Source organism: Bos taurus, chromosome 19 (genome assembly GCF_002263795.3).
Source record: "Bos taurus isolate L1 Dominette 01449 registration number 42190680 breed Hereford chromosome 19, ARS-UCD2.0, whole genome shotgun sequence".
NCBI lineage: Eukaryota > Metazoa > Chordata > Mammalia > Artiodactyla > Bovidae > Bos > Bos taurus.
In genome coordinates, this window is record NC_037346.1 from 56,972,949 (window position 1) to 56,998,137 (window position 25,189).

Consider the following 25,189-nt stretch of genomic DNA (forward strand, 5'->3'; position numbering starts at 1 on the left):
CAGGAGAGGCTGGGCTGGGCAGGAATCGGGGCAGGGTGGGGAGGGGGTACCCTGAGCCCCAGCCACATCCTCAGAGTTTCACACGGCCCCCGACTCCACAGCTCCAGATGGGTGACCTCAGGGCCCTCCCAGCGCCAATGAGAAAGGCCCTGCCCAGCCTGGACATACAGGAAAGAGGACATCTGAACGCCGTGTGGTCCACGGAAGAGGGCGTCTACCATCTCGTGTTATTTTGCGGGGACTGAGCCTAAAGTGACCAGAAAGAACACGTGTTTGCACAACTAAAGAACAAGAGCACATCCCCAGGGGGAATGGTGTAATCTGACATCGGAGAAGTCCGATTTATTTTTTCTTCTGGAAACCTTTCTCCCCCTTCCAACAGAAACGTTTTTTCCCCTGTAGTTGGTGTCAGAAAATAGCTTCTGGGGAGTTGGGGAGAAATATTCCCAAGCAGACCCCTATTCACTTAGCAGACCCCTTGCAAAGCCTTGAACTGGTGTCCAAGAGTCAGAGCCACTGGGACCCGCTAAAAGTCTTGAGATCTGAAAGCATGGCCGCTTCTAGAGACTCTGTGGTCTCTCTGGGCCAGTCCGCATACCTGTCAGGGGGAGGGGGCGGGGAGCTACAAGGATCACTCAGGCCCAAGACCCTGTCTAACCCTAAAATGGTCTGGCTCTGGGATTTGACTCTGGAAAAGGGAAAGTACCGTCCTACCCATCTCTCAGGGTCAGCTCCAAGGATTAAAACGTGCTGCTGTGGACAGGCTTTACTATAAAGGACTGAGCAAATGGGGATTTAAGTTCCCGCCCAGGAGTGAAACCAACCAGAACCTGGCCCGCCCCCTCCACCTCAGTAAACAAGGGCTGGTCCTCTCTGAGTCACTCCCCAGCACACACGCCGAGTGATCTGAGATGGAGCAGTGGTCCTCCACCGTATCCCCTGACAGGTCCTCACCACTCTCCACAAAGGGGCTGAAGCCTTCCCCTACACGTACACTGCACAGAACCGCCTGCTGCTGGGCTGGCCTTCCCTGCCCCCCATCCAGTAGATGGGGTCCCGGAGGAAAGAGGCCTGATTTCAGACAAGCCCAGATGTCGGATGAGACCCGAGACGGGAGCCGGGCCCGGAGAGCCATCCTGGTCACACAGGACACGGACCCAGGCTCAGCTGAAGACCCATTCCCTGAAGGGAAGCGTCGGCTCCTTCACCACACAGAAGGAGAGCTCAGCAGTGGCTTTCCCGGGACCTGGACTCAGAGGGAGGAGGAGAAAGAGGAGACACACACAGGCCAGAGCAGAGGGGCGGATCACCCGCGACCGAGAGCTCAGATCAGACATGACATTCCCAGAGGAAGGGTTAATAAAGCAGAAACGTGTTTATTAGGTACCCGTGCTCCTCACAGAGGAACAAGGCCCAGGACAGAAGCGCCTGCGACGTCTCCCGAGGTTGCAGGAATCTCTCTCAAGACTCCAGAGAACGTAGGTGCTGGCCGGCCGCCACCCCAAGAAGAACAACACTATTTGGCTGGAGCGTGGCCACCGGAGGTGACCCTGGCAGGAAGCTAGAGCTGGCTCCTGGACTCCGCAAACACTGAGGAGCGGGCAGGGGCACCGGGACGCCCATCCGAACACTGGCAGACGGGGAGGGTCTCCCGGCTGAGGCCCACGCCCCCGCCCTGGGCCAGCGAGGAGGGAAGGGGCTGCGGAGAGCGCAGGCTCCCGGCGGGAGAAGACCCTCTCCAGGGGCCAGGTCCTCCAATCTGCCCACCTCTTCCGGGGGCCGGCTCAGTCCCACACGTAGGGGTTTCTAAACACCTGAGAGTTCTTGCCTTCCTTGGGCAGCGTGGCCTCCTGGCGGCCCTGGGCCGCGTAGATGTCCTCGGCCCGCAGGGTGGAATTGGCACTGCCCGTCACCTGGCTGTTGGCGGTGGCCCGCGGGAGGATGACGTCGTACGCTCCATCGGACTGGAAGGAAGAACAGGCGGTCTCACAGCCGGGTTCCGCCGGGGCGGATGTGCAAACAGTCCGCTTCCTGCGGGCCCGTGCCTGCCAGCTCCCCCGCCCCTCCCCATCACCGCCTGCCCCCACGCCGAGCTGGGCCTGGGATGGTGACTCTAAGTCTGGAGCCGAAGGGGCTGCCCTCTGACCTCTAGCCCCTTATCTCACCCTGCAGAGGGCCGCCCCATGCCTCTGGGCGTGGAAATGAGGCTCCGGTGGCCTCCAATGGTCTGGGGGCTTCGCTCAGAGGGAGGTTCCTCCTCTCAAGCCCTATCCCACTCCCTAGACCGTGGGGCCCAGAGGGTGGGCCAGGCTGAGCTCCTATGACCCGACGGGCTCTGCTCCCAGGCTCCCTTTCTCTGGGGGTCTTTCCCGAGCCCCACCAATGAGGCCACATCCCCACAGCATCGCAGCTGGTGTGCAGGGCCCAGTGCAGTCTTCTGGGACGTTTAGCAGTCTCATTTAGAGACTGAAAACCCGGATGGTTTGGGGCTGGCAAGTTTTAAGTTTTGGAGACTTAAAAATCCAAATTCGTTGCCTGGATCCTGGTCAGAGCCGCAGTGATTGTTCCTGGGTAGGCGAGGCTGAGGCGTTGGTCCCAGGGCCCACCCTGCAGGGAATGTGAGCCCCACCAGCCTCATCCCCAGGCAGAGCCTCGACCAAAGCCCTGTAGCTCGGGGGGCGGAAGCTTTTCCACATACTCAAACCTGGGGGCGGGGGGGTGGGGATGGGGTGGGGGGGGTCCTCCCACCCCCTTTACTATCTGCTCTCCCCCGCCCCTTGTAGCTCCTGGAACATTAACACCCTCGGTTCTCGGTTCTCAAGCCTGGCTGTGCGTCACAATCACCTGGACTGCTGAGCCACAACCACACCTAGGGAGCCGCACCCCGAGGCGAGCTGGTAACTATTCAATGACCCTGATCTGTGACGCCAGCAGATTTCCACGGTCACTCCCACTGTGACTTGGATAACTCCACGTAATCAAGGTGACGTCATCGAAGCGATGCTAATCCTTGGCTCCATCACACCACCGGCCCTTGTATTTTTAGTGTTCCAGGTGACGTACAAAGGAGCCTGGTGGGTTACAGTTCATTGGGTTGCAAAGAGTGGGACCCAACTGAGCACACACACAGGTGATGGGAGTGGTGGGGGTCGAGGGACCACGGTTTTGGAGCCGCTTCTAGATAAAATATCTGTTCATCCGGAGCCTTCCTGAAGGAGCGGTACTCAATGCACACGGGTACAGTGGGGTGGCCAGGCAGGGGACCCTAGGCGGCTGGGGGCTGGCAAACCCTGCTCCCACCCTTCTGAGATTCCTCTGCCCTCCCAGCTCCTGGCCACGGCCCCCCGCTCTCGCAGGCCACAGGTTCAGGCCCGGGGAGAGCCCAGGACTGGAAGTGTGGGGCGCACTGGCTTCACCCAGCCCCCGGGGCTCCAGGCGGGGAGAGGATGAGAACGCCACCCCACTGACCTCCCTGCTTCCTGTTCCCAGCCTCCTGCCAAGGTGGGGTCACTGACCTCTCCGCACAGTGACTGCCTGCCAGGCGGCCGGGAGGAGGAACACAACTGGACTGAGTAAGACTCTAACCCTCCGGCTTCCTGTTCCCACCCCCATCCCTTGGCTAAGGGAGCATCTGGTTTCCAGAACCCAGGGGAGGTGTGAAGCTCAGAGTGGCTGCCTGCTGGCAGGGGGAGGGGAGCTGGGGCCCCTCCTGGGACAGCTGTGGTTGCGGAGTCAGGATCTACCCAGACCCGCCCTGTGCGCCTCTGTCCACCAGGAACGCACATACCTGGCTGTGGCCCCCTTGTCCCTGTGTGGGGGACAGCTGGCGGCTCCCACCAGCAGAGAGAGAGACCGTTCTGAGCATCTGGCCTCAGGGGGTTGTGTGATATCCTGATGACACGGGCAGGCAGGGCCTGCCCTGCCGCAGGGATTGTCACTCCCAGGAAAACGGCACTGTGGGTCCTGGGTTCCCCAAGGCTGACCCACTGGACGCAGAGTCAGCCTTCTCCCTACCGCCTCCACCCACCCTGCGGGCACTGGGCCCCCGGCTCCAGCAGGGTCACGGGGACCTGGGGACCCCACTCACCGGGGCTTTGTGCATCAGGGTCATCTCGGTGGGCTGGTACATACTGGTCAGCAGCTGCCCGTTGTACCCGCTGTATGGTGACACCGGTCTCTTAGCTGCAAGGAGACATAGGTGCTGTTCCAGGGCTGGGCTCTCAGCATCCTTTCCTGCCCTCAAGGGAGGCTCTCCAGCTGGGCTCTCAGCTCCCTTTCCTGCTCTCAAGGGAGGCTCCCCAGGGAGCAGGGAGAGGGACAGGGGGGCTGGGGCAGCCCTGGGGGTGAGGCCGTAGGTGTTGGGCGCCCCCCCCCCCCCACTGGAGCCCAGCATCCCTTTGTTTGGAGGCATGGAAAGCATGTTTGCCTTCCCCTTGGGTTTTCCTGCAGCGCAAGACCCCTTCCTACCAAAAAACGCTCCGTCAGCAACCTTCACATCCCCGTCCGCCCTCCGGGGCCAGAGGCCAAGACGGGCACATGGACCTTCGGCGGCCTTCCAAGATGGCCAGCCTACAGCTCTGGCCTCTCCTGCTGCGGGCCAGTTGCCAGGCGCCGGGGTAAATACAGCAGGGAGCCCACCGCCCGAGAGTCTCCATGGGGCAGAGTGGGTGCTGACCGCCCAGGACCCAGAATCACTACCTGTCCCCCTCAACCCCCCCAGGGCACTGAAGGCACATCCAACCCTGTGGCCCCTTGGCAAGTTTCCAGAACTATTTTCAGCTTCAGAAACACTCCCCTGTGTCTTTGGGGCTGTCGATTTCCGGACCTGTCCTGCCCTGCTGGGCGCTGCAGCTGTGGAGAACTGCTGACCATTCCTGGGGTCCGGGGAGCGGGCTGAGCCCTGGGGGCCGGGGCAGCAGATGCTGGTCTCCGGCCGGCTGATGGCCCCGAGGCTCGGAGGGACCACAATTCTATAGGGCCTCCTAAGTGCCGGGCTCACTCAATTGATTTTTCCATTTAGAAAAAAATAAAAGGAAAAAAACCTCTCACAGCCCCAGAAGTGTTTGCCTTGAGGACAAAGGCTGAGAACGCCTGGGCCTGACAAACAGGCAGCGGGTGGAAGCCGAGGTGGGGGCGGCCGAGGCTCCTCCCAACACTCGTCTGTGAGGCTCACCCACCGCCCCCTGCCCTGTTCCCCGAGTGGCCCCAGGCTGTGCATGTGCCAGGGCCACCCCGGGGGGCAGGTCAAAGATCAGCGCTTGGCAGCGTGAGGATTGAGCCTTTCCCCAAAGCTGGGATCACGGGGACCTCAGCTTACAGAGAAAAGGCCGAGAGCTCTGACTCTGCAACCTCCCTGGCCTCTGACCCCTGGCAGAAGCCCCAGAGCTGGTCTGTGCTCCACAATCAGGCAGGTCAAGTCTTAAGCCCCCAAAAGCACAGGCCGGGGTCAGAGTCCAGGCTTTCCGGGTCACGGCGGATAAAGGGGCTGCAGCCAGCCGGCTAAGAGAGCATTCGAGATGCAGGCTGTAGGGCAAGTCCGGGAGGCTCAGGCCCTGGCACTCGGTTCGTGCTCTGTAAACGCTAGTGGTCCTGACGAGGAACTGCAGAAGGCTCCTTCCTTAGGGAGCTGGGAGTGTGTCCGGACAAGTCTCTCAGAGAATGGCCACCCGCTCCTGCCTCCCAGGAGCTCCCGAGGGGGGCCTGGCCACAGGCTGAGGGGGCTTCTCTCCCCCACTTCCTGCCACTTCCACCTCCGGGGTGCCCTTAATTCCAAAACTCGAGGCTTTGTTCCTGCCTGGCATCCCGAGTGCTGGTTCCGGAGGAGAACCCCATCCCATTAACAAAGAGCCAGGGCAGGAGCTTGGAGACAAGCTGGATATTGAATAGTGGGTGCTGCTTAGGTCAGCATGTGGCACACACATTTTCATGAGAAAGGGAAAATTTTTAACTGGAAAAGCTTTTAAAGGAAGTTAAGACTATGGATATGTATGTAATAGAAGAACAAGCTCTGGAGGGATAATAATGACAGAAAAATAATAGTAATTCAGAGCAGATAGCTAACACTTCTGGATTATTTTCCAAGGGCCAGGCAGATGCAGTAATTGGGGAATTCCCTGGAGTTCCAGTGGTTAGAACTTTGTGTTTTCACTGCACAGGGCATGGGTTCGATGCCTGGTTGGGGAACTAAGATCTCCCATGCCATGAAGCATGGCTCAAAAAAAAAAAAAAAAAAAGATGCATTAACTGAATCCTATGAAACAGGAGGCACTATTATCCCCATTTTACAGATGAGGAAACTGAGGCACCTGGTGGGAAAATACCAGTCCACAGGGATCAGTTCTATGGACAGAAGAGGAAGGAACAGGGTAGAATTAGGGAGACAGTGGAGGGTAATTTTATCCCTAATGTGTCAGATTTTACAATGAAAATACACTAATGAATTGCATGAGTATAGAGAAAAAAATCTTTTTTAAAAATGGAGTTTAGGAACTTGATGGCAGAGAACCCTGGATATTCTCAGGCACCTCCCATTCTGCTCAGGAGACTAGTCCCCAGTCCTGCAATAAGTCACCCGGAATAAAAGAAGACCTTGCAGGGATTTCCTGGCAGCCCAGTGGTTAGGACTTGGTGCTTTCACTACCGTGGCCTGGGGTTCAATCCCTGGTTGGGGAACTAAGATCCCACAAGCCACCTGGCGTGGCCAAATATTAATAATTAAAACAATTTTAAAAAAATTAAGATTCATGTATAGGCATGGTTGAGTCCCTTTGCTGTTCCCCTGAAACTATTAATATCACAACACTTAATCGAATATCCCGCAATATAAAATAAAAAGTTTCCAAAAAAATTTTTTTTTTAAATAAAGGGGACCTTCCTGGAGAAGGAAATGGCAACCCACTCCCATATTCTTGCCTGGGAAATCCCACGGACAGAGGAGCCTGGCGGGCTACAGTACATAAGGTCACAAGAGTCGAATACGACTAAGCAACTAAGCCACCACCAAGAGGGGACCCAAGGAGGGTGTCCCGTGACCCACCTGAGGCTGGCTCGTCCATGGAAAACGCCTTGTTTTCCACAAACATGCTCTGGCCCTTTTGCTCTTTCAGAATGGTCTCGTAGCCCACGCCTCGGGTGGGGTACAGATCCCCCTGGTAGCTCTGCTCCGGGCTGGACCTGGTCACCTGGGAGACCTCTGGGATGACGTAGAAGAGGACAAAGGCCCAGGCATTGGTGGCGAGGGCGATGGCCAGCGTGGGGTCGTCCCACGTGGGGCTGTTGTGCTGCCGGTTGCCGTAGGTGTACATGACAATCCACACCACCCAGATGGCGATGGAGGCGGTCGTGGTGAGCAATATGAAGACCCCGTGCTTCCGCCAGCGCTTGAAGCGGCCGCACAGGGCCGACCAGGCCCCTGAGAAGGCGCAGAGCAGCAGCAGCATCACGTAGATGAGCGCCATGACGAAGTCCGCGTTGGCGATGGCGCAGGGGGAGACGGCCACCCAGCCCGCACTGCCGTTGCCCAGAGCGTCGCCCTCTGTGCCGGCTCCCCGCACCAGTGTGATGATCAGCCACTCCGTGTTGATGATCACCTCCACGAGGCTCAGCAGCAGGGCCACGAGGAAGATCACCCAACCCCGGGGCCCGTGGTTCTTCCGGACCAGGAAGTGGAGGGCCAAGACGTGGGCCACCAGGCAGGAGAAGCAGATGGCGAACAGGACCCCGAAGAGGAAGCGCCGGGAGGCACAGGTGGAGAAGCTGGGCTTCACCACGCAGGCGAAGACGAGGCAGAAGAGGCCCAGGGTCCCCAGCAGGAAGAACACCTGGGTCCCCAGCAGGCTCCGCTTCTTGGTGTCCTGCACGAAGGGGAGGCTGGCCACCAGGATGATGGTGAGGACGAAGGTGGTGACGACGCCTGCCCCCGCCACGGCTTCCAAGATGATGCCCCAAGCCTCAGAGCGGTCACACAGGTTGTAATAGAGGGGGTTGAGGTCCGGGCTGCAGCCAGGCGGGGCCTGCTCCTGGGCCCGGGCCCCTGGGAGCAGGAAGAGAGGCAGTCCCAGACACATCAGCACGGTTCTGTGGATGGCCATCCTGGATGCCAGGCCAGGCTCCAGCTGGGTCCCTAGAGAAGGAGGGGAGAAAAGGCTAAATCAGTCCCTCGGGCCAGACCCCGACACACAGGGTGCTGCTCCCCCCCAGTCCTGGACCAGGGCGCATTCATCTTGGCTCTAGCCCTCTGAGCTACTGAATCCTTTTTCCCTCTCTCTTTTATGGCCGCGCCGAGTGCCATGTGAAATCTTAGCTCCCTGGCTAAGGATTGAACTCATGCCCCCTGCAGTGGAAGTGTGGAGTCTTCACCCCTGGACTACCACGCAAGTTCCCAGAATCCTACTTTATTTTATTCTTATTTATTCATGTATGTATTCATTTGACTGCACTAGTTGGGGCACGTGGGGGTCTTGGATCTTCTTTGTGGCATGTGAGCTCTTAATTGTAGCGTGTGGGATCTAGTTCCCACACCAGGGATCAAGCCTGGGCTCCCTGCATGGGGAGCACAGAATCTTAGCCACTGGACTGCCAAGAAGTTCCCAGAATCCTTCTTAACACAGAACTCCCGGGACTCTTGCCAACTAACCAGAGAGACAAACGAGATGAAGCCCAGTTGTCATTCCTCTTCCCAGGCATGGAAGAGGAGGAAACTGTGCTAAATTTTCACCTCCCTCCACCAATCGTAACCTGGACCCAAATATTCCCTGAGCTCTTGCAGCTAGGATGGGGGTGAGGTTTACAAGCAAGTTCACCAAGCGCTCAGCTCCTCTCTGCCCCGGGACTCCCAGAGTTCAGATGGCCAGCCGCTTGACCCTCCAGTCTGTCCCTGTGATGCCCAAGTCCACAGAGAATCAGCCATGCATTCATCCATTCAGTGAGTATTTAAGAAGCACCAGGAACAGGTACAAACTGCTACCAGACAGTGAAGAGATGACCGAAAAGTTGTATGTATCAACATTTTTCCCTGATGTCTTCCTACCACTGACCCTTTCTGCCCTTCATTTTCCCACTCTTAGTCCCAACTCTTCTCTTCAACACTTCTCTTCGGAATCCAAGTTCCTTGGAAGCTCAAGTTGTTAAAGAGTCAAGGATAAAATTTAACATATTTCCCAGCTAGGGAGTTAATGACTTAACGCAAAAATCCTCCTATGAGGCATTAGCATTTTAAAAGCAAGAACAAGGCAAGGGCAAAGCAAAACCCAAAGGAATTCATCTGTAATGGAAGACGTCAAGACCCTGTAGCTAGAAGGCAAGAAGGCGGTCTTTTATTTGCACTGTGGTCAAGTAAATGGTTGGTAAACCTGCCTCTTCCTCTCTTACCTCTTGGACCCAGGCACTTTCTAGGACAGCAATCTGAACAAGCTTTCCTGGGCTATAGTGACTACTAGTGGCTGGGAGGGGAATGGCATGATCCTCCTCCCTATCTTTCTTCTGCTTTGAAGGTGGAGGGTGGATTTGTGTACCACTAACCCTTTGGATGGAGAAGGCAATGGCACCCCACTCCAGTACTCTTGCCTGGAAAATCCCATGGATGGAGGAGCCTGGTGGGCTGCAGTCCATGGGGTCGCTAGGAGTCGGACACGATTGAGCGACTTCCCTTTCACTTTTCACTTTCAGGCACTGGAGAAGGAAATGGCAACCCACTCCAGTGTTCTTGCCTGGAGAATCCCAGGGACGGCGGAGCCTGGTGGGCTGCCATCTCTGGGGTTGCACAGAGTCGGACACAACTGATCGACTTAGCAGCAGCAGCAACCCTTTGGATTGGGGGCAGGAGGAGAAGGGGACGACAGAGGATGAGATGGTTGGATGGCATCACCGACTCAATGGACATGAGTCTGCATAAACTCCGGGAGTTGGTGATGGACTGGGAGGCCTGCAGTCCATGGGGTCGCAAAGAGTCAGACACTACTGAGAGACTGAACTGAGCTGAACCCTTCCTTTGGAGTTTTCCTGGTGGCTCAGACGGTATAGAATCTGCCTGCAATGCAGGAGACCTGGGTTCAAACCCTGGGTCTTGAAGATCCCCTGGAGAAGGGAATGGCAACCCACTCCAGTATTCTTGCCTGGAGAATTTCATGGATGGAGGAGCCTGGCAGGTTACAGTCCACAAGGTTGCAAAGAATTGGACATAACTGAGCAACTAACACACCACAAGCCTTTGGAAAAGGAAATGGCAACCTGCTCCAGTGTTCTTGCCTGGGAAAACCCACGGACAGAGGAGCCTGGCAGGCTACAGTCCACAAGGTTGCAAAGAATTGGACATGCCTGAGCAACTAACACACCACAAGCCTTTGGAAAAGGAAATGGCAACCTCCTCCAGTATTCTTGCCTGGGAAAACCCACGGACAGAGGAGCCTAGCAGGTTACAGTCCATGGGGTCGAAAAGGAGTCAGACATGACTTATTGACTAAACGACAACAAAACCCTTTAATGTTTCCACTATTCCTGGCTAATTAATGTCTAACAGGCAAAGAAAACTGACTCTCCATAATTGATAAGAGGAAGGACACTGCTACTAAGTCAGGGAAAATAAAACTCACAAATTGAGACTAACATAATAAAAAGACCATCAACTTTCAAAGTCCTTTAAGATCTCCTACATGCCCCTTGAAAATATTTTAGGTCTCTCAGCGTTCCTGGCTACCACCTCATTTGTCAATTAAAGTCTGCTTTTCCCCAAACCCTGATCATTAGCTTTTAATAAATTAACAATCTTATGTGAATTTACTGTATTGTTTTCCTAAATAAATGGTACCATAACGCAGCTAGTTTCGCTCAACTTCAACACAAAAGCTTGTTTTCCCTACATCATGACTTAAATAAGCTTTGTAGGGGACTTTGCGTAATCATAAATCAATAAGGCACACACTGTACTTTATTTACAATGACTAAGAAGAGAAAAAAGGTATTGGAGTGGGCTAATGGATAAGGTGTATTGAACCGTTCCAGGAGATAATTTATGGATGACATGCTAAGGGATTCTAAGCACTCAAGCCCATCTTGGGTGCGTCTGCTTCACAGCCAAGCAGCTAGAACTTGGGGTGAAGCTGTGGCAGTGAACCCTGAGAATGGTCACTCAGACGTTGCCTCCAGCAATCTGTGCATCTTCGAGAACTGCTCATCCCACCTCCCTCCTCCAGGCTGCAGTTTACAACAATTATTCTAAATCAGTGATTCACTGTGCGTCTCGCGGGGACCAAGCACAGTAGTTCTCTGAGACGCAGTGGAAAATACAAAGATGAACAAACACAATCGCTGCCGATAATGTTATTTCAAATCGAAAAGAGAGAAAAGATAGGTCCATAAGAAAACCACCCAAGGAAGAATCAGGTAAAGAGCCACACAGAAGTATTGACCTCTGGAGAGAGAAAAGTGATACAGGAACACAGAGGAGGATCCAGGGTGCAGAAGACCTCTCAACAGCACTTTATTCAGCTTCTAACCAAATTCACCAATATGTGCGTATGAACCGAGTTTGTAAAGGGAGGTTGCAGCTGGCTGGCGACAGATTAGAGACGCTCCGGGGAAGGGGTTTGGGGCATGACGCTAAAGGCAGTGGGGGCCACTGAAGGCTGTTTTTTTGCACAGTGAGGGCATTACCAGGGTTGTGCTTTAAGATCTGAGTCTGGCAAAAAAAGCATCGGCAATCCATTTGCTGAGGACACGTTCATCCCTGGTTAAAGACGGAGGCCAAAGGTAAGGCCTGATGGAGGTTCTTACCCACATAAAATCTAAGGTCTGGGGACTTCACTAGTGGGCCAGTGGTTGAGACTTCGCCTTGCAATGCAGGGTGCAAGTCTGATCCCTGGTCAGGGAACTAAGATCCCACATGCCACAGAGCAACTAAGCCTGCCCTCGGGTGCTCGGGCGTCACCACTACTGAGCCCATGAGCCATAAGTGGAGAGTTGTGCACCGCAACGGAAGATGCCTCATGATACTAAGACCGGACACAGCCATATAAATAAAGATTAAAAAAAAAATCTAAAGCCTGGTTGGATTAGGGGGAAAGGATACTAAGCCCATGCTGTAAGTTCAAATCTCCTAACGGCCATTTCATTACCAAAAACCAAGCCAGCTCCCATTTAGTCCTGGGACTCCGACGTAAATCCTTCTTGGTCTGTCTTGCTCTTAGAGCCATACCTGCTGGTACCCCACCAGAATCCAGCACCTCAAAGGAACTTGGGCCAGGGCCAGAGCCGCTCACAGCCCTCACCCCAGAGTCCTTCTCACTTTGTTGTTGGTTCCAATCTTATGCTTTAAGCCTGTTGGACCCACCAACATGGGAACCTCGATGTGGGAGAGTGGGGAGAGAGGCACACAGCAGCTCAAGTGGGAATACTGGGCCAGGTGGGCCTGGTTCTTGTCCACTACCTAGGACAGCGACCCCTGGAGGCCAGTGGGAGACTTCAAGAGCTCGGCCCAAGGTCCTTTCACATCCAGGAATGCAGATTCAGCCAGTCAAGGGATGCCATTTTTGAAGATGGTGGCGAGGGGGAAAGGACTTGGAGGAAACGAACCAGCTTGGTCTCCAGACTCTCCACCCTGCGGGTCGCTAGAGCCTGCATTTCCAGGCTGTCTTCTGAGCCTCGATGGTTAGAATCGTGTGTGTGCAGTGTCTCCTTTACCTGGCTTTAAGGTCTACCAGGTGAGCAAGATGTGTTTATCTCCGCATCCGCTGAAACATCTAGTCTTGCACTGAACACAGGAGGCACTGGAAAATCGCTCACTAAACAGACTGGGTGCTCATTTCTCCTCCATCCCAGCCCTGCCTCTTCCTTTGGAGTGACTGCTTCTGCTCGAAGGTTCTCTAGGACCAAGGAGGGGGACCTCCTTCCACCCTATGAGTGTCCCCCAGACCATGGCTGCAGCCCATAATCACACTGCAGATTATTTTCAGGACAAAGGAGCCCTTCTGCTTCACCTCCCTGGAATCAGTTATACAAATATTTTTAATCACCTCTGAAATCGGCCTTTCCCCAGGCTCAGTCAATCTGCCCCCATCTCTGCCCCCATTGAGTCGGCCCAATCCGGTTCCAGAACCCTCTCCTCCCTCGTTCCCTCCGCACAGTGGTGGGCTCCGAGGCCCAGCCAGCCCCGAGTGGGCTTCACTGCGCAAGGATGAGGCAGCCAGCCACACGCAAGCCTGAGAAACATCCTGAAAAGAGGCACTGGAGCCTCTCGCGACCTTGCCGGCCTGGTCTGTCTCCCCCAGCTCAAGGGGGCAGAGGAAGATACAGACCCACGGTCAGTGGTTACCGTCAACGCTACCATGGCCAGGTAGAGGTTCCGCGCAGACTGCCACTGAGCAGCCTCCCTCCTCCTGCTCTGCCACCACTCAGCAGCCCATGGAGAGAGACGGGTGGACCCGCTGACAGCCTCCCACCGCCTCCCCGCCCCGGGTTAGGTCCTGCCATCTCCGTCCTCTGCTCTGGGGGGATCTGTTTTAAACCAACCAATAGGAGGAGTCAGAGAGGCCTGTACGGAGCTACCTCTGCGCCCAAGTTGCTGCGGGGGGTGAAGAGGGGGAGTTTAGAGGGCTTCCGGGAATCCCAGCCTACACCCCCACACCCGAGGGTGAGCATCTGGCCCCCAACTGCCTGAGCGTTCAGAAACACGTGAGTCCTCAACCCAAGGGTCCGCTCTAGAAATCCACTCCGGAATGCGCCCCACCCCCAGGGGCACGCCCTCCCCCAGCCACACAAAAAAGCTCCGGGAGGGACCTTCCAGGAGCACAAAACCCAAATTCAACACAGTCCGGTCCCAGAGTTTTAGGATCGACAGCGTGGAGTTTTCAAATGATCGCTTTTGGCGGGGTTTAAAACTGTGGATCCCGGCAGGAGCGCCACCTCCGCGGCGGGGAAGGGCGCAGGAAAGCCCCTGGGTGGGGGAGGGGCGGGCCAAGGGAAAGGTTCTAGAAGCCACGATGCCAAAAGCCGCGAGTTTAACGACGGACCGAAATCCCGAACTTGGCGCAGGAAGACTCCGAGCGCTCCCCTCCCCGTCTTCCCCGGCCCCGGGGTCTACACCCACGCTCCCCGGGATGGCGGAGCAGAAAGAGCAGGCTGCAGCCTCTCTCCCGTTCCCTCCGGCCCCAGAAACCTGCCCTCCCGATCCACGGTCGCGGGCAGCGGAGAGGACGCCGGCCCGCAGGTCACTGTTGCCCGCGGACCCGCGCAGCGAGGCTGCGAGGGCGGAGGGGGCGGTCCTGCGAGACCCCGACGGTGCATTTCGCCCTCGCCGCCAACTCGGAGCCGCGGCGCCGGGCTTCTCGCACCCCCCAGTCCCCAGCCGACTCGGTTTGTAAAGTTTCTGCGATCGAGCGGAGTCGGAGCGGCGCCCTCCGTCCCCCGGTTCTCCCAACCCTGGGCCTCTACCCTCGCCCACTCCCCGCCAGCCCGACCCGACCCTACTCTTCCCAGCGGCCGGCGGGAGGGCGGAGCGAGCGGGCTGAACCCCTTACCTGGGACGCGCCGCCGGCCCAGCTCCGGCGCGGCGTTTGGGGCCAACTCCAGGCGGGGCGCGAGCGCGGCTGGGAGGGACTCGGCGCAGGGCGCGGGGCCAGGCCCAACCCTGGCCTGAGGTGGCGGGGCCCCGGCGGGGGATCGGGGCGCAGGGCCTGCCTCTCAGCGGGACCAGGCGCTGGCTGCGCTCCTGAGCTCGCTGTCGCGCTGGCCTCTCCGGGCGCTCGACTCCTTTCTCTTGGCGAGGGTGGGCCGACGCCTGCATCGCCGTGACATCACCTCCATTCAGGCGCTTATCGGGCGCCCGCGGGGCTCCAGGTGCAGGCAATCCGCTCACAAGGTAACAAAGCCCGGCCGGCCCTCCCCCCAGCCCATCCCGGACTCACCTCCCGGCTCCGACTAGACGCCCTTTCCGGCTGCGGAGGGAGATCAGAGTTTCTGGCCCGGCTGGAGGGTGGGTTGTTGCTGTTTACTGCCACGCCCCCGCACGCGGGCGCGCGCACACTCACGCGCACACACTTGGAGGACTCGGCTTTCGCTCCTTCGGAAAGCGGCTTGGGGAGCTGCCCCACACAGTTCGCCGGAGGGCTCTCGGTCTCTGCGAGTCCCAGCGCGCGCACACACGAGCAACGCGCGGGGGCCACCTTGGTGCGTCTCTCTGGGGCGGACACCTAGCCTTTGTCACCTTCGTCCTGGCTCTCCCGCGAGACGCGCGCGGGGCAGTTCGCTGCTCCGGACTAGAGCGAGGGGCACCCTCAGACGCAAAGTCGATGTCTTTGTCACGCCTTCTGCGCCCCCTGCCCTATCCGAGCTTGCCCACGTGGACACAACACACACCGAGTGTCTTGCACGCGCGATCCTTCCCCCGCACCTGGGTCACCTACTGTACGTGGGAGCTCCACCCCGCGCGCCCCTAAGCGCGGTGGGCAGGGCCCAGAACCACTGGGGACCGCGGGCAGAAGTATCGCTGGGTCCGACTGCCCCGCGCCTGGGTGTCCTGGGATCGTCCCGGACACGGTCCACCTTAGCGCGCACTCCCCTCCCCGCGTCCCGGTTTCCTGTCCCGACCTGTCCCCATTAGTCTTCACGGCTCAGTTCCCCGAGGTACAGTGTTTCACCCGGCCCCCGCGGCCTCTGCGCTCCGGGACACGCCAGCCTGACCGCGGAGTCCTGCCCCTCCCTCCGCCCGGGGACTTTTCCGAAAGTTCGAGCGCCTCCCCTCCCCGTACCCCACCCGACTCCCAATCTACCGATCAGCTGGTGGCCTCCCTTTCCCCTCGGGCGTCAGGGATCGGCAGAAAGGAACTGTAGAAATGGGGAAGTGAATCCAACCTGGGATCGCCACGGCCCAGTAAACAAGAGATTTCTCGGCCACCTTCCCGCTGGGGCTGCGGGCGGCGCGGGAGGTGGGCTGCCGCAGCGGGGCCCAGTTGGCAAGCGCGGGAGGCCCAGAGGGGCCACGGCGCACCGAGAAAGGAGTGGTTGTTGGGCCTGGCAGGGGCCCAGGGGACGCGGAGGCAGGGCTGAGCGCCGGGTCTCCGGGGTGCTAGTTCTCCTGACGCCGAGTTGCTTGGGGGATCGCCAGCAGAGCGCGGTCGGAGCCAGCCGGTGGCAGGGCGGGCGGCTGGGCGTGTGGATTCTGCCCGGAGCGCCCGGGAAGGGGGGCGGGGAGGGAAGGGGAGGCGGCTGGTCGCGGGCCAGGGGGTAGCAAGATAGGGGAGGGCGCAGGGAGAAGGGAGGTACCTCTCGGGCTGTTTGTTTTCCTGCCTCAATCTATGACAACCAGAAGTCAAACTCCCTGAAACACCCAGCGCTGCCGGAGTGATAAAGCCCAGGTTTGCCCTGCCGCCTGGGCTGGGGCCCTGGTTTTCTAGAACTCATTCTCTTTCTGCGCCTGGCCGGCCTGGGGAATGGGGTAAACACTGAATTGTTTCAGTTCTTTCCAGTATGAAGAGGAAGAGGGGTTTGGGTTGCAGAGTTGTGACTTGAGTCTCCTTCCCCCAACTCCCTCTCCCATGCCACCTTTCAGAGACCCCCAACAGTGAGGGTGTGCAGCCGCTTGTAAGGGCCAGACAGTGGGGACCACACTGAAAGAGGGAACTGAAAGTCAGAGCTCCCTGAAGCCGACCAGTCACTCTGGCCTCTGACTTCGTTGTTGTTCAGTTGGACTCTGTGACCCGATGGGCTGTAGCCCACCAGGCTTGTCGGTCCTTCACTCTCTCCTGGACTTTGCTTAGATTCCTGTCTATTGAGTTGGTGATGCTATCTAACGGTCTCATCCTCCGTGGTCCCCTCCTCCTTTTGCTCTGGCTAGTTTTCATTAACTAGGCAACCAATGCTGAAACCCCTTTGCATTAGCATCTGTTTAAAGCCAGTTCAGAGAAGGAAATGGAACCCACTCCAGTATTCTTGCCTAGAAAATCCCATGTATCAAGGAGTCTGGCTATAGTCCATGGGGTTACAAAGAGTTCAACAGGACTTAACAGCTGAACAATAAAGCCAGTTCAGGACTCCTCTGGCAGTTGAGTAGTTAAGATTTGGCTCTTAATATTCAGGGGGCACAGATTTCAACCCTGGTGGAGGAACAAAGATACCACATGTCACATGATGCAGTCAAATATGTGTGTATATATATATATATATATATTATATACCGTATACCATTATATTAATACCAATATATACCATACTTCACAAGGCAATGGCACCCCACTCCAGTACTCTTGCCTGGAAAATCCCATGGACGGAGGAGCCTGGTAGGCTGCAGTCCATGGGGTCGTTAGGAGTTGGACACGTCTGAGCAACTTCACTTTTACTTTTCACTTTCATGCGCTGGAGAAGGAAATGGCAACCCACTCCAGTGTTCTTGCCTGGAGAATCCCAGGGACAGGGGAGCCCGATGGGCTGCCGTCTCTGGGGTCGCACAGAGTTGGACACAACTGAAGTGACTTAGCAGCAGCATACCATACTTCGGTTCCATTCGGTTCAGTCACTCAGTCGTATCCAACTCTTTGCGACCCCATGAATCGCAGCACTCCAGGCCTCCCTATCCATCACCAACTCCCGGAGCTCACTCAGACTCACGTCCATTGAGTCAGTGATGCCATCCAGCCATTTCATCCTCTGTCGTCCCCTTCTCTTCCTGCTCCCAATCCCTCCCAGCATCAGAGTCTTTTCCAATGAGTCAACTCTTCGCATGAGGTGGACAAAGTACTGGAGTTTCAGCTTTAGCATCATTCCTTCCAAAGAAATCCCAGGGCTGAGCTCCTTCAGAATGGACTGGTTGGATCTCCTTGCAGTCCAAGGGACTCTCAAGAGTCTTCTCCAACACCACAGTTCAAAAGCATCAATTCTTCGGCGCTCAGCCTTCTTCACAGTCCAACTCTCACATCCATACATGACCACTGGAAAAACCATAGCCTTGACTAGATGGACCTTTGTTGGCAAAGTAATGTCTCTGCTTTTGAATATGCTGTCTAGGTTGGTCATAACTTTTCTTCCAAGGAGTAAGCATCTTTAAATTTCATGGCTGCAGTCACCATCTGCAGTGATTTTGGAGCCCCCCCCAAAAATACCGTACCATATATATGTATATATACATAAATAGTTCAGTCCCTCAGTCATGTCCTACTCTTTGTGACCCCATGGACTGCTGCACGCCAGGCTTCCCTGTCCTTCACCAACTCCCGGAGCTTGCTCAAACTCATGTCCATCGAGTCGGTGATGCCATCCAACCATCTCATCCTCTGTCATCCCCTTCTCCTGCCTTCAATCTTTCCCAGCATCGGGGTCTTATATAAATAATATATATACTACTGGGGCTTCGGGTGATTAAGAATCCATGTGTTTCTGCTGCAGGCAGAGCAGGTTTGATCCTGATTGGGGGAATAAGATTCTGCATGCTGTGAGGGGTGGCCAAAAAATAAATTTTTTTAAAAAGCCAGTCTAGGGAGTCTGGGAAAGGGGTGGGTGGGGTGGGGGGAGTAGTAGGGAGATTGGGAGACAAGTGACTTCAGGGAGACACAGGTGAATTCTAGATTCGTCTCAACTGCTTCCGAATTTGGGGAACCCCTTCACCCTCCAGAGACCTCTCCCATGAAGCAAATCTACTTCGCTCTCTGTGGGCACAGGGAGGGGTCAGGTTGGGGTAGATGGTGCCTGACCACCCACTGATGGTAGTCTGGAAACCAGCCGGACACCCAGCGGCTGAACCCCGCCCTCAGCCAGTCCTGCCATCGTGGTGGAGCCTCGGGGCGGTTTTCTGAGAACGGTTTGTTCCGGTTCTTCCTACCCCGTCTCATCTTGAACGGGATCTGCATTCAGAACAAAGCAAGGCCCCGGAGGCAGACGTCCTGGGGCTTCTGAGGCTGCTGGGTCCCTGATGCCCTTGGCTTTAGTTCCCCAGGGCCTGAGGGCCTGTCTTGGACAGAACTCAGGAGTGGAAATCCTGAGAGCTCCACCCCAGCCCTGGGAGCCAGACCACGTGGGCACTGCTGGACGCAGCCAGTGAGCAGAAGAGACCTTCCGCTAAGGGAGGTGCCATGGCCTCAGAGACCCCGACCACAGGCCCATCGGCGCCCCCAAATACACTTTACCCAATTTAACAACCCATAGCAGCTTCCCTGGTGGCTCAGTGGTAAAGAATCTGCCTGCAAGGCAGGAGGCCTGGGTTTGATCCCTGGGTTGGGAAGAGCCCCTGGAGGAGGAAATGGCAACCCACTTCAGGATTCTTGTCTGGAGAATTCCATGGACAGAGGAGCCTGGTGGGCTACAATCCATGGAGTCCAAAGAGTCTGACAGAAAATAAATAAATTTTAAAAAAGAGCCCAACACAACTGAGTGACTAATGAATTCACTTTCAGGTATGTAAGCCTTTATGGACACCCGCCTTCACCAAGAGATAACACTCGGAGAAGTGGTCCCATATATCTAGTATTTTGGTCATCTGATGCAAAGAGATAGCTCATTGGAAAAGTCCCTGATGCTGGGAAAGTTTGAGGGCAGAAGGAGCAGAGGGCATCAGAGGATGAGATGGCTGGATGGCATCACCAATGCAATGACCATGAAGTTGGGCAAACTCCAGGAGATGGTGAGGGACAGGGAGGCCAGGTGTGCTGCAGTCCATGGGGTCACAAAGAGTCGGACACGACTGGGCAACTGAACAACCACAGCCCATAAGGATACTACCCACTGGCTGTTCCAAGAGATCTTGGATGAATGGGTTGTCTGGATGGTGTCTGTAATCCCTCCCTCTCAGTATGGTTCACAAATTCCTGCTGGCCACTGGCCGACTGAGACTACGTTTATTCACTGGAATAGTTCCTTTTCGAGCCATATGAGTCTAAGCTACCGACAAGGCCCAGGGTGGGGTACAGCTTTGCCACCTGCCAATTATATGACGTGGACAAATCACTTCGCCTCTCTGAGCCCCGCTTTACTGTAAAGGGGGCATGATACTGCCACCCTCCCCCATCTTACTGTCACATCCAGATAAAGCCACGTCTAGAATGTTCCTCGCACAAGCCAGGCACTCACAGGTGCTCAGTGGTCAGCCTCTCCATTCGTGGTCCATCCTCTTTCAATCTCAGCCCTACCGGTTAAAGAAGCCTAGCGGTGGAAATTCCTCAGCAGTCCATTGGTTAGGACTCTGTGCTTCCACTGCCGAGGGTCTGGATTCAACCCTAGTCGGGGAATTAAGATCCCACAAGCCTTGCATTTCGACCAAAAAAACAAAGAGGCCTAACAGGGTTTAGGGTTTCCTGGTGGCTCGGATGGTAAAGAATCCGCCTGCAACGCGGGAGACCTGGGTTAGATCCCTGGCTTGGGAAGATCCCCTGGAGAAGGGCATGGCAATCCTTTCCAGTATTCTTGCCTGGAGAATCCCCATGGACAGAGGAGCCTGGTGGGCTGCAGTCCATGGGGTCGCAAAGAACTGGACATGACTGAGCACCTAAGCACAGCACAGCACAACAGTGCTTAAGTCAAACTTGCAGAAGCTGCTTCTCCAACATCCCCTAGTCCCCCACTGAGCTGAGTGTGGGGCCCCGGGCTCCCTGACAGGTAGGTGCCTGGAATCTTGTGCTTGGCGACTGGTGCCCCGCAGCTGGCTGGTAAACAGATATTGTATTTGACCTCTCCTTGCTCCCAGAAAGAGTCTCCCATTGTCCCCCATTCCACACCCCCATCCCGTCACTGTTGTGAGAATATTTCAGGGTGGGAGCAACCCTCCCATTGGGATTACACGCACCCAACCTGATCACCCCGCTTGCAGCCTGCCTTCCACTCCCTGACACCTCCAGTCACCTGCAAACCCCCATCTGCTGTGGGACAGTCACTGACATCTCCCTGGCGTTCTTGGCTCCTAAGACCCTCCTTGACTCCCGTGCATGCGTGCTAAGTCGCTTCAGTCATGTCCGACTTTTGCAACCCTGTGGACTGTAGCCCACCAGGCTCCTCTGTCCTTGGGATTCTCGAGGCAAGAATACTGGAGTGGGTTGTCATGCCCTCCTCGAGGGGAGACCCAAGGATCGAACCTATGTCTCTTATGTCTCCTACATTGGCAGGTGGGTTCTTTACCACTGGGGCCACCTGAAAAGACTTCATTGGCTCCCACTGCCCCTAAACTAAGACCAAATTCCTTTGCTCAGAGGCATTCAAGGCCCTTGCAACGTCCCATCCCTCCTGTTCCCCACAGGAAGTGGCGACCCCAGCCTGAGGTCAGCTCTGAGTCTGGCCACGGGACAGACCTTCCTGTGGCTTCACTCACGCTGTCCCCCACTCTCAGTCCAGTACACTGGCGCCTGGCCTCTCTGAACCAATCCCCCTTTAAAGCCCCCTGCTTCTCCCAGAAGCTTTGGCTGGCGACCCCACCCTCTCCCAAAGCTTCCTCTCTAGCATGAATTGAACGATCTTGCCCTGCTTTGCACAGTTAATTGTTTTATATATAGATACCTGGCTTTCCTCATTCTGTGATAGGCTCAGTGGGGAACAGATTTCATGCCTAGCTGCCCTGCGGCCCTGAATAAGGCTCTGTACATACACTGATTGGGTGGAATGATTGGCCAAGACCTGCGGGTTGCTGGGGGCCTTCTCTCGGGGGAAGGGGCAGACTCCAGTCTAGGCTTGGACTTGCTGCTGTCCTGAGCCCCACACTCAGATCCCTGGTTCCCTCTGGCTCCCAGAATCGCAGGCCAAGATACTCAGAGAAACACTGCTGCTGCTGCTAAGTTGCTTCAGTCGTGTCCAGCTCTGTGAGACCGCCATTTCCTTCTCTGGTGCATGAGAGTGAAAAGTGAAAGTGAAGTCGCTCAGTCATGTCCAGAGAAGCACTAGCTGGTCTAATAACCCAACACCCATAATAGTTTACTTCGTGTTGTTGTTTAGTCGCTAAGTTGTGTCTAACCCTTTTGGGATCCCATGGACTGTAGCCCGCCCCGCTCCTCTGTCCTTGGGATTTCCCAGGCAGTACTGGAATGGGTTGCCATTTCCTCCTCCAAGGGATCTTCCACCTGTACAATTTCCCAAGAATCTTTTGTATATATTTGATCTTAACAACACTAGGAGTTCAAAAGGTAGACGTTATCTCCATATTATAGATTTAAAACTGAGGTTCATACAGGCTAAGTGACTAGCCTTGGAGTAGAAGCCACTGGTTTTAACTCCACTGAACTGGCTCTTCACTGTTCTGTGCCCCAAAGCATTTCGTCGTATCTCTCTGTAGCTTGTTTTCTGAGCTCTGAACGTTCATTGACTTGTATGTCTTCCTTCCTCTACCAGGATGTAAGCTCTTCTCCTGAAAGATGTGCGCCCAAGCATCCTTGTGTCCCTTGCCCCTCGTAGGGCCTTGGTCAGTATTTGCGAGGGAATAAACAGACGAAGCGAAGCGCCTGCACAGGCCATCACGAGAGAAGGATGCTGGAAACAGAGCCAACCTGCTCTCTAGCCTGCAGCCTCCCTTCTTAGCCATCCTCCCATCTCCCAACAAAACTGTCACCTTGAGAAGCCAGCCCTGTAACGGCGCTGCCCTAGGCAAGTGCCCGACCTGCAGGAGGGCGCTGTGTTTCTCTCTCCACCCCTTCTCCCTTCTTCGGTCCTGTTCTCATGAGGCTGCCAGCCCACTGTGGGCACGTCCTCTCTGCGTGCGCTGCGCCTGTCCCGCCTTCAGGGCCCTTGTTCACCAGCCTCCCCAGCCACCAGCCTGGATCACCTACCAGCATTGCAAAGACCCAGCCTCAGCCTGCACCCCCTTGCCTGGGATTTGAGGGCCCCTTGAGTCTTAAAGTCAGCCAGGACCCAGAGGGAACGGGATGGGGGTGGAGGACCAGGGTGCCAGGGGACAGCCAGCCGTGCCTGCACTCACCAGAGCCGGCGCCTCTGCTGGGGCAGGGCCCGCCAGCTGGCATCTGGGTGGAGCTTGGTCCCAGCTGTTCCTGGCGCTGCTTGAGGCTTGACTCCGGCTGCCTCGCCGGAAGCCCAGCCATGGTGCACCGAGGCTTCTGGGAACCGCGCTGCGCTATTCTGGGACGGTGATGGGGTTCCGGGACGCCTGGCAGCGGCTGAAATTTCAGCCCCTTTGGTCTGTGTGCTCTTCGCTTCCCCTCTGATGATAAGGCAGAGTTCGGTCAGGATGCCAAGTTCAGAACCACTGATGGCGCATTTGAGGGTCTTAATAGCAGTTGTGGTTTTGCTAAAGTGGGGTCTGGCGTAAACAATCTATACTTTAGTCCTCTGAGGCGACGGCCTTCATTCTCGCTGTCACTCGCACCGCACTACCCGTGGTCATTGTCTGTTAGTTTTACAGCTCGTCCGCATACCCACCCCTCGACATTAACCCATCACTGCATTCTGATGCAGTGACTCATTTAAATCCAGTGGTGGGTCTCTGAAAGCCTCCTTCCTTCCCTCCCGCCCCCTTCCTCCTCCCTCCTTCCCTTCCTTCCTTCTTTCTTAAATTGACCCTGGAAGACTTGCCTATGCAGCGTAAAACAATCAAGTATGACGAGTGAGCTTGGGTGACAGAAATTAGAGTCATAATCAAAACCAATTTACAACAAAGTTAAGCCCCCGTGATTAACCTGTTCTGGGAGAGCCCTCGGAGAAGCCTGCTGAGACAATGCCCAGCCTCCATGTGGGAACTGGAGGCCAGGCTGGGAAGAGAGCCTCCCTAAGGTCACAAGTGATGGACATAAAGCTTAAACCTGGCACTCCGACTTCTGTGGTGGGATCATAGAGTTTTAGAGCTGCAAGGAGCAGTATATTTGAGTGTGTGTGTGTTAATCATTCAGTTATGTCTGACTATTTGTGACCCTGTGGACTGTACCCCACCAGGTTCCTCTGGCCATGGGATTCTCCAGGCAAAAATACTGGAGTGGGTTGTCATTCCCTTCTCCAGATCTTCCTGACCCAGAGATTGAACCCGAGTCTCCCGGATTGCAGGGAGATTTTTACCGTCAGACTTGTCCAAAGAGCAAGAACTTGCTTGTATGTAAAATGAGGTCACAATTCCGGCCCCTACTCCCCTGCTGATTGCTGTAGAGATTACAGGAAACCACAGATTTGAGCACCCCTGGCTGGAGTGCCCGGTGATTTGGGACCTTCCTGTCCCAGGCTCATCTCCCTCCACTGCCTGTCTGTGTAAGGAGAAAACAGCTCATGAAAATGGAGGCAAAGGTCTTTAGGCTTTCCCAAACTTAAGCGCACAGCTTCAGAGTTTGTTGTGTTTGTTTAAAAAGCAGATTTCTGGGCCCCATTCTGAACTCTGGAATTTTGGTCTCTAACCAAAGAGAAGACTAAGTGCCTGTTTTTAAAAATCTCTGCTCCCCACCCCCAAATATGATTAATGATGCACACTGCCTTTGAGAACCAAGGTTAAGTCAAGAATTTAAAAAAAAAGTCAAGAATTGTTCAAGTCAGCTATGAGGGGAGGAAAGTGGAATAGAGGCCAAACGCAAACAGCACAGATGGTCCGTGGAGGCTTCTGTGTTGCTACAGCCAGGGGGGCAGGTTCCCTGCTTTCAGGGGATGAGGGTCATTGGAAGATGAGCATAAGTGTTAGAGGAACCACTGACCAAGACCACCCATGCTGGCCAGACAAGGTAGAATCACTTGCATGAATTATCTTAAAACAGGAGGTCCTGGTAAGCAACGCGGAACTCACAAGCTACCACGGGAAGAATTCGGGAAAAGTCAAAAGGAATGAAGAGACACCAGTCTGTATGTCCTACCAACCTCCCGAGCCCTTCCGGATGGAGTCCGTCTTGGCTGAGCGATGCACACGCCACCAGGGAGGCCCCTGTGTCAGAGTGATTGGCCAGAGACAGCCCCCAAACTAATCCCATCACCATAAAACCCAAGGCTCCGAGCCAGCTGGCAGAGCAGTTCCCCGGGGCTCCCTGACCCGCCAGCTCTCCACCCAGGCGCCCCTTTCCAACAACGCCTCTTGCTTTGTCAGCATGTGGTCTCCCCGGGCAAGTCATTTCCAAGTGTCACACAGGAGCCCACCTCTGGAAGGAGTCCCCCTCCTGCAACAGAAGGCTGGAGCCAGAGTGGGAAGCAGAGGGCACCCACGAGGGATGCGTTCCAGGAAAGGAGAGCCTTGCACTTTTCTGTTCCACTGTGGCACATCCACGCTTTGGCTCTCCTGTGCTGAAGGCATGACTGAGGATCTGGAACCCACCGT

At 55.8% G+C, this 25,189-nt stretch overlaps 1 protein-coding gene and 1 long non-coding RNA gene across 2 annotated transcripts in view; one reads left to right on the forward strand and one right to left on the reverse strand.

Moving 5' to 3' along the window:
* Positions 1-1,351: 1,351 nt before the first annotated feature.
* On the reverse strand, positions 1,352-14,953 carry GPRC5C (G protein-coupled receptor class C group 5 member C). The gene is given in 5 exon segments (NM_001272010.1): positions 1,352-1,964; positions 4,088-4,182; positions 7,037-8,122; positions 14,511-14,770; positions 14,898-14,953. Coding segments are annotated over 3 exon segments (1,329 nt in total). The 5' UTR covers positions 8,091-8,122; positions 14,511-14,770; positions 14,898-14,953; the 3' UTR covers positions 1,352-1,784.
* Positions 14,655-25,189, forward strand: part of LOC101906311 (uncharacterized) — a 42,141-nt gene continuing 31,606 nt past the window's right edge. Inside the window, exon 1 of the long non-coding RNA XR_001494399.3 lies at positions 14,655-14,851. This is a non-coding gene — a long non-coding RNA (uncharacterized lncRNA). The remainder of the gene's footprint in view (positions 14,852-25,189) is intronic.